Source organism: Cyanistes caeruleus, chromosome 20 (genome assembly GCF_971803275.1).
Source record: "Cyanistes caeruleus chromosome 20, bCyaCae1.hap1.1, whole genome shotgun sequence".
Classification (NCBI taxonomy): domain Eukaryota; kingdom Metazoa; phylum Chordata; class Aves; order Passeriformes; family Paridae; genus Cyanistes; species Cyanistes caeruleus.
In genome coordinates, this window is record NC_141720.1 from 3,545,072 (window position 1) to 3,559,933 (window position 14,862).

The window sequence follows — 14,862 nt, forward strand, 5'->3', positions numbered from 1 at the left end:
GGACACAGCCCTGCTGCCTGCACTCAGGTGAAGAAATACACACCCAGAATCATTTTCCAGAGCTGTGGAAGCCCGAGGGCAAGAGCCAGTTCGGGTGAGGTGTGATGTATTGCCCTCATGGCTAATTCCCTCTCTGGAGCATTAGCCATGGAAGTGTGTGATGGAGAGCAGCTCTTGCAGACTGCCTGATTACCAGGGTGGGAGCTGGAAATATAGAAAGCATCCCCATGGGGTTTTCACCCTCTATCCCTGTCTGGAGCAGCACATTGCAGCTGTGTAGAAGGAGACAGAGCAATCAAGGATCACTCCTTCCCCTGAAGTCTCTCAGGAGCACTAAGAAAGGTCTACATGTACTCAGCGAGGCCAAGATTTCACACCCCATTAGCCCAGATGGGATGAACTTCACTTTTCAACTCGCTCTCTGCTGACAGAGCTGACCAATTCATTTTTCCCCAGCTGAACAGTTTTCTCTCACAGAAATGCAAATTCAGCAAAGTATCATTTTTGTTGACATTTGTAATGGGAAATTATTGAAACACTTCATTTCCAGTTTAGCGTTTGGCTGGTTCTGTCTCATCTGGCGTGAAGTAATCAAAACCCAGCAGAGAAGCCCTTGCCTCTTAAATCATTCACCAAAGTTTCCCTTCAAGGAACCTGTCCTGAGATTCCTGAGACGAAATAAGATGAAAGGTTGCCTTTTACCCAAAACTTTGAGAATGCTGCTTTCCATTTAACTTTAGAACTTTTCTTTTTGGAATGAAACTATTGCTCCAAAAAGCTGCATTTCTAGGGAGAAAATGTGTCTTGCAGCAGCTGAATCACAGAAAGGATGGTTTGACTCAAGGCTTTTAAAGAATTAACAGTTTCCACAACAGGACTCCCTCTCATGCAGCCAAGGCGGTGCAGAGAGGAGTTGGTACAGGGAGTCCTGCGTGGTTCAGGCTTTTTATAGTGACAGATTTCTTTGCATAATGTATTTTGGGTGAAGCTTCAGGTTTATTTCGTACTTATCTGATGACAGGAAAGTATATGTTAAGTCTTTTTAAAAAAAAAAGGAAAAGAAAGGTTTCTTAATCAGCTTATTACAGCCTTCCATGTCTAATAAAGCACTTATATGGCAGTAAACCTGGAATCCTACAGGAGGTTGCTGTAAAATGACAGATTCAGGTCAGAGCTGTTCATGAGCAGCCAGATTGATTTGTGATGCATAACGATGGCATAAATGGCATTATTGTTTTACAGGAGAGCACAGAAAGCTGGAATATGCCAGGGCCATTAGAACAGCTGGGTGCCCTGGTCTGAAATACCTTGCCTCTGGCCAATGACTGATATTTCAAATAAATTGGAGCTGTTCCACAACTGGTGAGCTATTCCACAACTAGTCACACTCTAGATGTGGTTTTGGCTCCTTAGCTCCCTTCACCCTGGCAACAAAGCCTAAATTTCCCACCTAACTGTTGCTGCTTTATGTACAAACTTTGAAAACCACAGACATGGGATGGCTACAATCAGAGCTGTCTGATCAATTTTTATATTTTCTTTCCCACTGTCAGTGCCTAACTCTGTGGCCATGGGCAACTCTTTCAATATCTCCTCTGCCTCTTTCTTCTTTTAAACAAATTCTTTTTAGAGCATGAGTTTGTCCTGTCCATGTCATCTGGTTGGCTTTTATGTTATTTCTTGTTCTGAATTTGTTGGCCTTTATTTTTATTAACTGGATCCTGTAATAAATGTACAAGTAATGCTGACCTGAAGGAAATGCTGCTCACTCTATAAAGATATCAGAGGGGTATAAAAACACTTTCTGAATGGAATTATACTGAAATGGTAAAAGCAATGGCTCCTGTCCAACATTTCCAGAGGCAGCAAAAAAACCACCCTAAAAATCAGATGAAGGACTGGTCCTTCATGGGACTGACCCTTGAAAACCCGCTGGGAACTTCAGATGGTGCCACATGCATCTTCCTCTTAATTAGTGCTCTTCTGAGAGACTTTGTGACACCAGATCTCCTTTTTCTTACATCTCAGTAAAATGCCAGCTCCTCTGGGGTCTTGGTGTGCGACTGAGGTCCCTCAGTGCTACATCAGAGATATTAATTCTCATTAAGAAATGATGCAATCAGTGCTCATTTGGACACGTGCTGTGCCCCTGGCTGGCTGCTGGCTGCACTCTGATGCTTCACCTTCCATCACAGCTGCCCACGCTCACCTCACCCAACCAGCTGCTGAGATCAACAAATTAATTCAGGCTGGCAAGTTGGGTTTTTGATCTCGGGACTCCAGGGCCTTTACAGCCCTCAGATCTGGGATTCTCCTTGCACGTTGCCAGTTATTGAGAACTCTGAATTCCAAAATAATATATGGGCATTATCTCAACTCGGAGGGGTCTGAACAGTCCCTTTGACTTTCATGCATCTGCCACACACGTTCAGACCCTCAGTGTTGCAACCCATCGAGCTCAGCACCTTGCAGGACTGAGCCCTTCACTAATCCTCCTAAATCCAAGTCTATTGACTTTCAAAGCAACCCGCCAGGGTTTCTTATCTACATTTCCTGAACAAGCTGCTTGCTTAAGCTGAGCCTTTTTGCATTAGTCTTCAACCAGAGTTGATTTTGAGCAATGAACATGATTAGATTTTCATATCAAGAGGGAATGAAAGTCTGGAGATAGTTCACAAGTATCCTGGAGTGAGGCAGGAGTGATCTACCTTAATTGAGTAGCTTGTAAAAACACAAAAGGTCAGAATTAGTGTCTAAATCCAACTCAGGCAATATCCAGGTTTTTCTTTCTCATTCTGGAAAGAATCTTAACAGAACCTTGAGTCTAAATGTCTTAGGGAAGTCTGAAAGCCAGATCTCAGCCCTCAAATGCCTGACATTTGTAGAATAGGATCCTGTCACCACATGGCAGAATAAGATTCAGTCCTAAACTACAGCACAAGCCCACAAAGAGGGAGATGCTGAATGAGGTCAAGGAGCCTGCTCCAGAAAATAGGCTGAATGATTGCTTAATTTCTGTTATGGGGGTCACTTTACTCCAAAATCAGGTGAAGATTTTTCTTTCAGGCTAGACCTGAGCATTTGGGATGTCAGAAGTCTGAAACAAAACCCACACCGTGGCAGCACAGTGTTGTACATCTTTCTCAAGGTCACTGTCACTGCCTGTGTGGGTGGGGCAGTCAGACACCAGGAACTGGCTATGGGAACGAAACACACCTGGAATAACCATTCCCACGCCCACATTCTCCTCATCTTCATACAAAGGTCAAGCTCTCCAGAGAGACTGCTCACAGCTCTGTGCAGGCTTTGCCATAGCAAGTCACCCTCTGTCCATTTTAGATTCCTTTTTCTCACCTATAAAAGCAGAGCAGTCCTAAACTGACCATGTCTGTGTAACTGGTACCCTTGTATTAATTCAGTTTACACCCAGGAATAAGCACAATGAGACTTGGATTGCCACGGAGCCCCAAAATGTAGATTAATAGATAAATTAATAGATGTCTGTTAATAAGTTAAAAGATCAATAATATACATATATCAAAACTTTATAAAAAACTGGGTATAGAAACACAAAAGGTGTAATTGTGTTTCTGTCCTTCTGACGTCAGTCTCTTGGCTCCCTCACTTGAATTCAGCAGCACCATCATCCAGGAGTTCTTCCCTCTGTTCCTGGCAGCAGCTTTGAGAACTCCTGACCTTCAGCTCTCCCTGTTTGAGGAGATGTGTGAGCACCTTGGAAAATCACCCCAGTTGAACTTCTCTTTCCTATTTAGATAAATCTATGTTCTAGACAACATGACTGACAGCATTAAAACATAGGGCTAAGTCAGATTCTCAAAAAGTAATTCCCCTCCCACATTTGTCAGTCAGACTTTGTCAGACTTTAAACTATTTTTTTATACCTAAAATTTCAGCCAAAATGATTCAGTTGGACATTTTCTACTGGAAGCTCTTGTGTAGTTAAAAATTAAGGGATTTCACAGTGATTTATTTCTGTCTAAAACATCCCTAATAAACAAAATGAGTTGGTGTGCTTTTCCCATTTCATTTTGGGGTTTTTTTGTTCAGTTTGATTTATTGACTTTTTCATCATTAAAATATTATTTTAAGCTGTGCTTACATGATGCCTGTTATATATATATATAATGTTATCTAATCATATTAATATTTAATATATATTATATTAAATATATATATCTATAATATATATTATATATAGATAAATTATTATTTTATTTTTATTTTAATATCTAATGGGCTGGTTTTGCTCATCACTGAGCCAAAAGGAATCGAGGAGGTGATGAGAGACACGATGGGCCAGGGGAGTGAAAGGAGTCCTCCCTGAGCACTGAGGTCAGTATTCCAATTTCTTTTGTGCCTGCCTGTATCTCTTCAGGGTCACCTCACCAGATCTCACTCCTCCACAGATTCTGCTGCTCTGGTGATTTTTTCCAGCTATACCTTTTGTAGCTCTCCTGGGGAGGAACCCATGGCCTGTGTTTTTAAGGTCTCTACACAAGGTCAAATTTCTTTCTTGTCTTACAAGAAAGTGCTGGAGGTGGACAGGAGCCACCTGGAGACTGCACTGCTCTACAGATAAACACTCAGGATGGGGACACAAAGATGGGTAACAGTACCTGGGGCTGTTCCTGGAGATGTCTTTTATACCCAAGGGGTAGAGACTTGGATAATTTGCCTTTTTTTCTTGTCACACTGAAGGAAGCTTTGGTTGAACAATGTATTTGTACAAAGCACCCACCTTGTTCCAGTTAAAGATTCAGGAGGAAGGACTGAGGTGTCCAACAAGGTTTTCATATAGTATTTTAGTCCTCATTGATTTCCATATTTATTTAATTCACAGATGAATAATAATTCTGGTGACATTAGGAGAAGATTTAGGTTAAGGCAAAGAAATTGTGAGGGTGAGATAATTGATATGTGCATTCTTGGACAAGAAGTCTATAATCTGACTGCCTCCAACAGGATTAATCTATGATTTCAAATTTTCCAAGGTAGAAGGAACATGGAAAGGTCTCCCCCATGACCTCCTCATGCCTTGTCTGCTGTGTCTCCCTTCAGCCTCACCCCAAAACACACACCACAGACCATCCTCCTGTGTCTCTGCTCTCAGACAGGCAGCACCTCCTCCTTGTGCCATTTCTTCCTTCCAGTGAGGGTAAATTCCTGAAGGAAGGTTCTTTAGGAGATGGAGCACAGAGCTGGGATTGGCACCCAGTGTGCTGGGACTGAGCAGCCAGGCTGGGGATCTTGCTACACCCCTGTGCAGGAGGCACCATCTGCCAAATGTCCTCCTGAGCCACATTTTAGCAAGTGGGCTAAAGAGATAAAAAGAACATCCCATCCATGGCAGCTGAAGTCCATCACAGCTTGCTTACAGGATTCTGGCTCTGAAGGGAGGCTGGGCAAGTGGCCAAGAAGCCTCTCTTACTTGCCCATGTTTCACTCTGGGGAAAGGGATTCCTGGTTTAGCATGGCCTGAGATGGCTTTAGGGAGGACTGGAGTTCCCTCATCCCAGGTGCAGCCAGCCCAAGAAGATGCAAACTCCATTAATTTGATTTTCCAGGGCCTTGGGGCTGCTCTTCACTTCTTTGAGGTCACTTGGCATAAGCCTTGCCAGCTCAAAAAGCATCAGATCTCATGTTCTTCTGTGCAAGAGCAGCCAGGGCTCCTGGGATGGGAAGGGGCAAGAAAAAGGGAAGTTGTCTCCATCCTTTATCCATTTCTCTGCTTGTTGTCCCCTCCCCTTTCTTGTCCACCTACTTCTCAGCCCCTCAGGAGGACATTTCTGCTCTGGAACGTGGCTGTTTTTGGAGCTGTGCAGGGTCACTGGGCCTGACTGGGGTGGTCTCTGGGGCTGTGCCCTTTGCCTCTGAGGAGGCCGAAGCTGCTGAGGTCCAGATTCTTCCTGACGATTCCATGTGATAGCTAATTAATGGCCTGCCCACGTTTCCATGGCAACTTCATGCTGTGCTCTTAGCCCTGATCCAAATGGACATTCTGCACACTCCTGAAGCCATAGCATCAGCATGTTAATAAGACTTGCTGACGTCTTTTGCTTTCTGCCACACCGGCTGGTGAGGCAGAAATTCTAAATTTGAATAATTTAAAAAGAGCAGATTTCTTAGGAAGCTCCCAATGAATTCCTGTGACTGAAGGAAAATGGTCCCAGAAGTCTTCTGCATCTGAAAGGAAGCAGCATTCTGCCCTACCTGCTGTTTTTTCCATGCTTAGGCTTTGGGACACCTGGAATTTGCTTTGCTTTTTTTTTTTTTCCTCTGGGTTATTTGGAAGCTCCAGCTTTCATGTAGCCCCTAATTTAATGAAAGTATCTGTCCTGAATTGGTAGGAGCATCTCTATTAGCTGAGCTGGACAATCTGATGGATTTCTCCCTAACTCCTCCTCATGCCAAGGGGGGAAGCTGGGTTTTGTTCTGACACAGTCAGAGAATGGTTACTCTGAGTTGAGAGTACAAACATCCCTTTTATCACTAAACTCTCCAATACCCACTGATCTTGCAGGTTAGTGGGTCGAGTTTTATGGTGAAGGGGTTCTCTGGGTCCTGCCTAATTCTGCTGTGTTAATTACCCTCCATTCTAATCATTGTCTTGTCAAACACGTTTTTATGACCATCATTTCCTCAGGAGCCCTTTAACCCCACTGTGGCACTGGTGTGGCCTCAGATGCCTCCACATCTCCAGTTTCCTGCAGAACAAATTCCCTAAACCAAACCTGGGGGGTGTTTCTGGATCTGGCTGTCACAGGCTGCCCTTACCTGGGGAAGGGCTTTTGGGACTGAGCAGTGGAAGCAGAGCATGTGCTCAGTTTAATTTATTTCCTAGCATCAAAAGCAATCATCCACATTTGATTGGCTTCTTTGGAGTTTTTCCCATTTTCTCAGTGAGCCCAAAATGGTGGCTGAGCTGTCAAATAACTTCATCCTCCCTGCCTTGAAGGACATGGGGAGTTTATGCTTGACATTTTTGCTGCATTCCTTCACAATATTTTATGTAGCCACGTTGGAACGTGGCTCCGCTTTGTGGTGCTGATGTGCCATCATATCCAGGTGCACCATCAGCTACTGCCAAGGTGAGTTCCACATGCTGACAGCATGTCTATGCCAAAATCCCTTCCCTCTCCTCACACTCTGGCTTGCCCTTTCCCAGCCACGATGGGAACGTTGCCTCACATGCCTCTCTCAGCTCCACACCATCCACTCGGTTCTGGATGGGCCAGCCAGGATTTAATGTTCTGTTGGCACCCAAAACCTTGCTTAATGTTTATGGCATTCCCCCATTGCTGAGGGCAGTAAAAGCTGGGGGCTGCTTATCCCAAGGCATCGTTAAAGATACATGGGGGCAATTGATTTGATCCCCACCAGTGCCACAAACACCGGGCGAGATTTAGGTAATGTGCTGCTGGCTACCCATGAGATCTGAGATTTAATTGCAGCTTCTTTGGCTTCTGCTCACTAGACCTGGATTCTTATCTCAAAGGAAAGAATTTATCGAATTAATTTCACCCCGTGTTGGCACGGTCACTATTCCCAGCCATGTGCAAATCCCATCATTGCATGCAGGCTGCAGCTCAGGCTGCTCAGAAGCAGCAGTCAGTATTTTTAGAGCTATAACCATAGCTCTTTCAAGTGTCAGCTCTTTGGGTCATACATGTAATTTAAACAGTACATTTCTATTCCCTGCTTAGATGGATGTAACTGTCAGGAACATTATTTCTACTGATAATTACAAATTTGACATTCATTTCCCATGAATACTCTCTACTATTTGCTTAAAACTCACCTCCATGCATACGATTGCTGCCAAATGTTCTCTTATCAGAAAGCTGAGGCAGAAATGTCACATCTATAAAGAACACTCTTGGAATGGTGAGGTCTAATATGATTTTCTGCTACACAAAGCAAAGACCAAGCAAATGAAAAACAAACACTGGGAAAAATGGGCAACCTGAGGCCTCTTGTGTGGACTGACCAGGGGAGAGAGAGATCTTGATAAAGGTAGGGGGAAAAAAGCTATTACTAAAGGAAATGTCCCTAAGAACATCCTTGCTGTTTCATTCACCCAGCTCTTTCTCTGATACCCATTCCTTTTGTGACTAATCCCCCTTTTTGGGGTTTTACTGATTACCCAAGTTGCTTCTCTCATGCCCTCAATTGGTAGCTCAGCAGGAGAGTTCAGTGAATGGATATTTTCCCAAAAGTATCAGTTCCTTCTCAGGAAATTTGGATGAGAACCTAAATCATATGAATTAAACCTGAAACCAGCTTTAGTGGTCCAAGTCCCTGGTGCCATATGACCAACACCAAAATGCTTCCAGGTCTTTCCAGAACTGATGTCACTCTCAGAATCTCAGCCAAAGTCTTGAAATAAAGTGAAAATTCCTACAAGATTATTTTGAGCTCAGTTGAATCAACATGTTAAATCTTGAGCCAAACCTGAATCTTGTTTTTTGGATCAGGACTGTGCCCCTTGCTCAGACCTGTTTTCCCCAGGATGCTCCTCCAGCTCTGGAAGGCATCAGGATCAGAGATTTATTTCTCCCCTTCTGGAGGGCGGGAATTCCAGTCTCTCACTAGCACTTCTCAATCAACTTCAACTAAAAAAACAGTGAAATTAAGAGAAACACCTCACTACTCACCTCCCACAGTGTTCAGGCTTCATCACCCAGCTCAGCTGATCCTTCATTCACACACTCCATTCAACATCCTATTTTTTGTTTAAATCCAAACACATGTCCACACACATTCCAAAAAATTCTACCCACCTTTTGGTTATTTTAGTATTTTTTTTGATAACTCAATTTCTTTTTAATTTGGCTTTATCCTTGCAAACTCAGGATAGGTTTGGTTGTTGTGCTCTTCCCTCCCACCCCTCCCTTTTACTAATTTTGCATATATTTTAATAAAATGTTCTCATATATTTGCTGTATTTTTTTTTTTTGTGGACAAAGTGTAAGTGAGACAAGGATATTATTCACAGCCACAGAAACATAAGAAAGTAAAAAGGATTTTTTTTTTTTCCTTTCCCAGTGAACAGAAATGACCTATGTACCCTTCAGTGTCTCCAGGTTTCCTTGGAAATGTATTCCCTTGCATTGTGCTTTAGTTTTTGTGGTGATGAGGGTTACCCAGCACTACTGGAAAACCCAGCACCTGAGGCAGAAAGACAAACTCAGCTTTGCCTTTATGATTTTGGCTTTCTCTGCTTTAGGGACTACGTAGAAGGGCCTGAAAGATGAGTGAGTGAAGATTTACAGGTGCTGCTCCTCCTCTGGCACCACTGAAGGCAGCACCAGCCCAGTGCAGGGCACACGCTGCAGGTCAAGCTAAACAACCCAACACTTCCCATTTTCCAGCATCTGCTGAGCCTCTGCCTCTGGTGAAACATCTTCCAAGATGGAAATCCCAAAGGCAGGACACCTGAGCCCTGCACCCACCCTCCACCTTTTCTGTGTGGTCTCACCAGGGATTGTTTTTTACTCCCCAAGGGCTGACACCCCCTCCTGTCCTCCAGCAAAGCTCAGCACAGGCTGCGGGAATAACTCAACATAAAGCTGGCATAAATCTCAACAGAAGAAATATCTTTTATCTTTAACCATTTACTCCCACTATAGGAATAATGGTAGCTCTTTTACATTTACATATAACTCTTGTTTGTTTGTTTGCTTTGACTTTTTGATTTTTTTTTTTTTTGTATGTCTCTTTGTCTTGGCACCTGCATAGCAGAAAACTCGACAGTTCAGTACAGAAGTTTGCCCCTCTCTCTGCTCCCCCCTTTATTTCCTCTGCTGCCCCTGAGGACTCGCAAGCAACACCCCCAAGGTCAAGAGAGAGTACGGTGTTACCCTTTTATGACGGATTATAGAAATAACAAACATGCCTGACAGTTTTATACAGCTGCTAGAACGGGTTTAGTTTTCAACAAATGAAGAATTTCCTCTTTTTTTTTCCTCTTTTGTATATTAATTACATTTTACAAATCTTATTTTTCCCCTTTTTCTTTTCTTTCCTTTCCCCCCGCTTTTCCTTCTTCCTTTTTACTTTTTTTTTCTCTTTCTTTTTTTTTCTTTTTTTTTCTTTTTTTTTTTCTTTTTTTTTTTTTGGTTTTGTTGGGTATTATTTTTTTGTGTGTTTATTTTATTTTATTTTTTTTTTATACAGCAAAAGGATCGATCACCAAGGTGTCCATTGCTAAGTCCAGGGTTAGCAGAGTTTGGCTGTCATCTGGTCGGACTGTTTGAGGATCTCGGTGTTGTACAGGTCCAGTGCGTGGTTCACTCGGATGATCTCGCTGTTGGTGAGCTTCAGGCGGTGCTTGAGCATACAAGAGAACAGATCCAGCTGCGGCTTCCCCGGGGCCACCGGAGGCGCCAGGCGGTTGATTCGGTCCCGAATATCCAGCAGCAAGAGCATGACGGAGGAGGAGGAGTAGAACTGCCCACCCTGCGTGTAGGACTGGTTGACCTGCTGCACCGCGCTGCGCAGGAGGTCAGCGTTGAAGCGCAGGCTGTAGCCGTAGACCTGCACGTCTGAGATCTTGATGTAGAACTGGCGCTTGGTGGGGTCGGAAAGGTCCACGGGCCCTTGGCCAGTCTCGTTGCGCAGGAGGGAGGGCAGCCGAGTCCGGCTGCGTAGGTAGATGTGGACGGTCTCAAAAAAGGTTTTCCACCGGTTGCCCAGCAGCAGGGTCCAGTTGTAGCACTGGCTGTTTTGGAGGCGGATTTTCTCCCAGCGCGGGTAGCCGTACTCCCCGAAAGGCATGTTCCAGCCCTCCGAGTGGCTCCCGCTGAACGGGTTGACGTACACAAAGAACATGGGGTCTAGGCTGCTGTTGCGCATCTGGCAGATGCGCATGGAGATCCCGATCACCATGTGGATGAAGTCCATCCGGTTCTTGTTGCTCTTCAAGGTGAGGGACATGCGCTTGCGCCACCGCGGGTCGAAGAAGGTGTCCAGGCGGATCTCGTTGCTGATGAAAGTGGTGTGCACGTACAGGCGAGAGTCCATCTTCTGCAGCAGGTACTTCAGCTCCAGGTCCTGGAAGTCCAAGTCCGTCTCAAAGCTGATGAACTGCTCGCTCCGCTCCGAGTCCACGTTCTGGGGCTCGCAGCGGCCTCGGTAAAGCTTATAGCCCTTGTTGCATGAGCCGCAGAGGGAGATGTTGGCAAGGCTGCACATGGCACAGCTGTTGTTGCCCCCAATGATGCAGGGGATGGGGCGCTGGCACAGACTGGTGCCACCGTGGCAAACGCAGCTCCGCTGGCTTTCCAGAAAGGTCCCCCAGAACCCGTTCTCATTGCAGTACAGCAGGGACTGGACTCGGGTAAGCCATTCCTGTATCGTCCTGCAGGTGGGGAGAGGGGAGAATTAGCACTGTAAGGCCTCACAGGGACTCTTGCTGTGTTGACATCTTGCTGGAGCTACAGTGTTTTCAGGGATGTGTCTGAGGCAGAGCTCTCGGAACATCGATGCCCTGCCATGGCATCTGGGAGCTATTCCAGTCTATTTCTAGACTGAATCTTTCATCTGCTGTTTACTCCTTTGGTGATGAGAAAAAGACTTCTAAGAAATTGCTACCAGTTAGAAACGCTCATCTGAGCTCTCTCTCTTCACTCTGCACTAAGAGTTGAGAGCGGCACTGTGTCCTGCCAGGGATCCCAGCAGTGCCACAGTGACATGGGAATGGAGCTGATAAAGCCATGCCAGAGGCTGTGGGGCTATCAGACATCACAAGGTCAGCAGAACTCCCAGGCTAGCAGGAGAAAACAACACTTCAGGTCATTGGCAATTGACCCCACCCTCTAAAAAACAGACCCATAACAGGACAAGGTAAAGCAAGCAGCAACTTCTGCTCATGGTGCAGAGCTCAGAATAGTAGAAAAGAGGGTGGAAGCCAGGATGCATGGAGACAAAGCTGCTAAAACTATTCCTCCTTAAAAAACCCCAAAAGACTGCTACTAATTAACCACCTCTTGGAGTCTCTCCCTTAAAATCAGCCCCACTCACCCACCCCTGAGCCCCATCACTCCCACGGCTGCTGTATCAGCACCTTCAACTCCACATCCTGCAGCACTGGAACGACTCCTAGAAAACGACACCGCAACCCACATTCACTTTTTGCACAGCCCACTTGCCCTGTTGCCTGGGTTCCCCCTTTTCCCCCTTCCCACTGCCCCAGGAAAGCTGGGTACAGCGACTCCTTTCTCAGCAGAACCCTCTGTGCAGCCGCTGCTCCCTCCCCTCCGCCTCCCCCCTGGCTAATGAATACTTCATTGTCTCCTCTGGGCAAAAAGTTCTCGGTAGTGCTGCAGTGAGAGGACTGGCTAATGACAAATTAGGATTCAGCCCCTGTAGAACGAGAGGAGTGATTATGGACAGAGGCTCTCAGAGCTGGATTAGTGAAATTCATGGCACCTGCATCGCCTGACCTCCGAATAATCATTAAGCTGTAGGCTGTATCAAAGAAGGCATTAAATGATACAGCAGCAAAGAACAGCAAGATGACTGGGGGGAGGGAGCGAGTGGAGGGATGAGAGTGTAAAACAGAAGAAAGCACTGGAAGGAAAGAAATATTCAAGGAGCAGAAGCAGAAAGATTGGGGAAGAAAGAGAAGAAAATGTGCAGGTAAAAGGAAAAATGAGAGTGAAACAGTGGGCAGGAGTAATGAGTGAAGAAAGGGAAAAACTGCAACAGCAGCAACTGAGAGAGAACAGGCAGGAATGAAAAGCAGGAAGAAAATTAGTTAAACAGACAGGATGAGGAAAAAAGGAAGGGCATTAGAAGAAAAATTCTGAAGCGTTGGGTGTGGAAACAGATAATTTTCACATTCTCCCTGTGCTACAGGGCTGCCAGGGTCTCTCTCCCCTATTCCCAGCTGAGAGGAGCTCTTCTGCTGGCAGAAAGGACAAGGTTGGCTGGAGGCTTGGGAGCAAGGCAGTGACCTCCATAAATATCTGCTGTGGAGGGAGACAGTGACAGCCCTGGCCCCTCAAAAATGTGCACAGGGCCCCTCTTAATTCCTGGGACAGCTATGCCTGGGCAGAGAGAGGACAGCACAGCGCAGTGTGGCTGCAAAACACAGCCACAAGCTGCCAGCAGCCACCACTTCCAAACCATCCCAGGGGGGCTGAGGCTGCCTTCTGCTCACAGGTGAATTTTTTGCTCACTTTTCAACAAGACAAATATGTTTTCACCCATCTGAGGCCTTGTGCTTCCTGTTTGGAAAGGCAGTCAAATGCACCTGGATTTGTGCAGTGCTGGATTGATGCTTCACACAGGTTTTAGGTGTTGATAATGCCCCTGAGTTCGTGGGCCAAGTGGTGCCAGGCCATAGCAGGGGACACAGTACAAATCAGAGTGAGGTGATCACATTCTGACCATTTTGGGTATGTTCTGTCTTAGGAAAAAAAAAATCACTGGATAATTCTGTCCTTCTTTATACTAACAGCCAGCAGAACAAAATGGGAAAGAAACCTCAGCTGATACCTTGCAATGGACACCAGTAAATTTCCTGTTCCCCAGATGAACTTTGTGGAGGATGGATGGGAGGTTGATTTTGCTCTGTGTGTGTGCCTTAGCTTTCAGCAAAGACACAAGTAGGACTAAAAAAAAGCAAGAAGAAAATGAAACAGGAGATACCCATGATCTGCTGATGGCGGCAATAAAGGATGTAATTAAATAAAAATGCAGAATCCAGGGCAGAGCTGGGCATCAACTGCAAGCATGACAATGGGAAGTGTGAGAGAGTGAGAGAGAAGTAAAGTGGTATAAATCACCCCATTTTTTCTTGCAATTGGGACAGGTTAAGAATATACAGAGGACCAGACAAAACCCTTCCACTGACGAGAGGTAAATTTTTAAAACACACCCCTCTGATGGCTCAGGCTCATTGTACCTAAGAGGTGTCAGAGCAGGAGGATGCTGGAAAGATCCTCTGTTTAACAGCTGAAAATCAGTACCAGAGTAGCCATTGATTTTAATTTAAAATATTCCCAGGGAGGTGGTGGGAATCCCTCCCCTGGAGGTGTCCAAGGAACTCCTGGATGTGGCACTCACTGCTCTGGTTGTGGTGACAAGATGAGGACCAAGCACAGGCTGGACTCAGTGATCTTGGAGGTCTTTTCCAACCTCAATGATTCCATGATTCTAAAGTGAAAATAAATGTGACATGCAAGCCAAGCCCTGAGTGAGAATTACTCTACAGTGTTTTCTGACTGTTACTCACTGGACATGGGGTTCCCTGGCAATGTTGGGAACAGGGAGCCAGACAGATTTTTGGCTTTTATTTGCAAGGAAAAAAGGCAGGCACTTAAAAAATTTCCTTTGCAAACTCACCTTTCCAACCAGTGCTAGCTGCTCTGAGGGTACTTTTGCATTTTCTGTACAGAACAGTGAAGTAAAAAATGCTATTTTTATTCTCAGCAGCTGTGAGATGTATTTTGGCTGAAGGCCAGAACATGTATAACCCCTCTCTCTATTGGATGTTATTTCTATTTTACATCCAGTGCTTTAAAATAAAACTACAGGTAAGCATAAGACACCACAGTTTTATTAACTGAGGAGTGGTCTCCTTTTTGAACCAACAGACTTGATTCTGTTTTAAACTTTAAACTTTCCTGGGTTTTGACAAAAGAGGTACAGACCAAATATATCAGTATCTATATATCTATATATCTATATATCTATATATCTATAGCCTTATCTATATATCTATAGGGAAAAATATAGATATATAGGTATATAGATATATAGTTTAGATATATAGATATAAATATTTCTAGCCAAAGCAAAGGGTCATGGAGAATCAGCCTAATTGCCAGGATCCCT

The 14,862-nt window shown here is 44.9% G+C and overlaps 1 protein-coding gene across 2 annotated transcripts in view; it reads right to left on the reverse strand.

Annotated features, from left to right (window-relative positions):
• Positions 1 to 9,596: 9,596 nt before the first annotated feature.
• BRINP1 (BMP/retinoic acid inducible neural specific 1) overlaps positions 9,597 to 14,862 on the reverse strand; it is an 86,618-nt gene continuing 81,352 nt past the window's right edge. For both annotated transcript variants that reach the window (XM_023938091.2, XM_086857911.1), the window contains exon 8: positions 9,597 to 11,380. In XM_023938091.2, the coding sequence (XP_023793859.1) occupies positions 10,240 to 11,380 (1,141 nt within the window). In that variant the 3' untranslated portion in view covers positions 9,597 to 10,239. The remainder of the gene's footprint in view (positions 11,381 to 14,862) is intronic.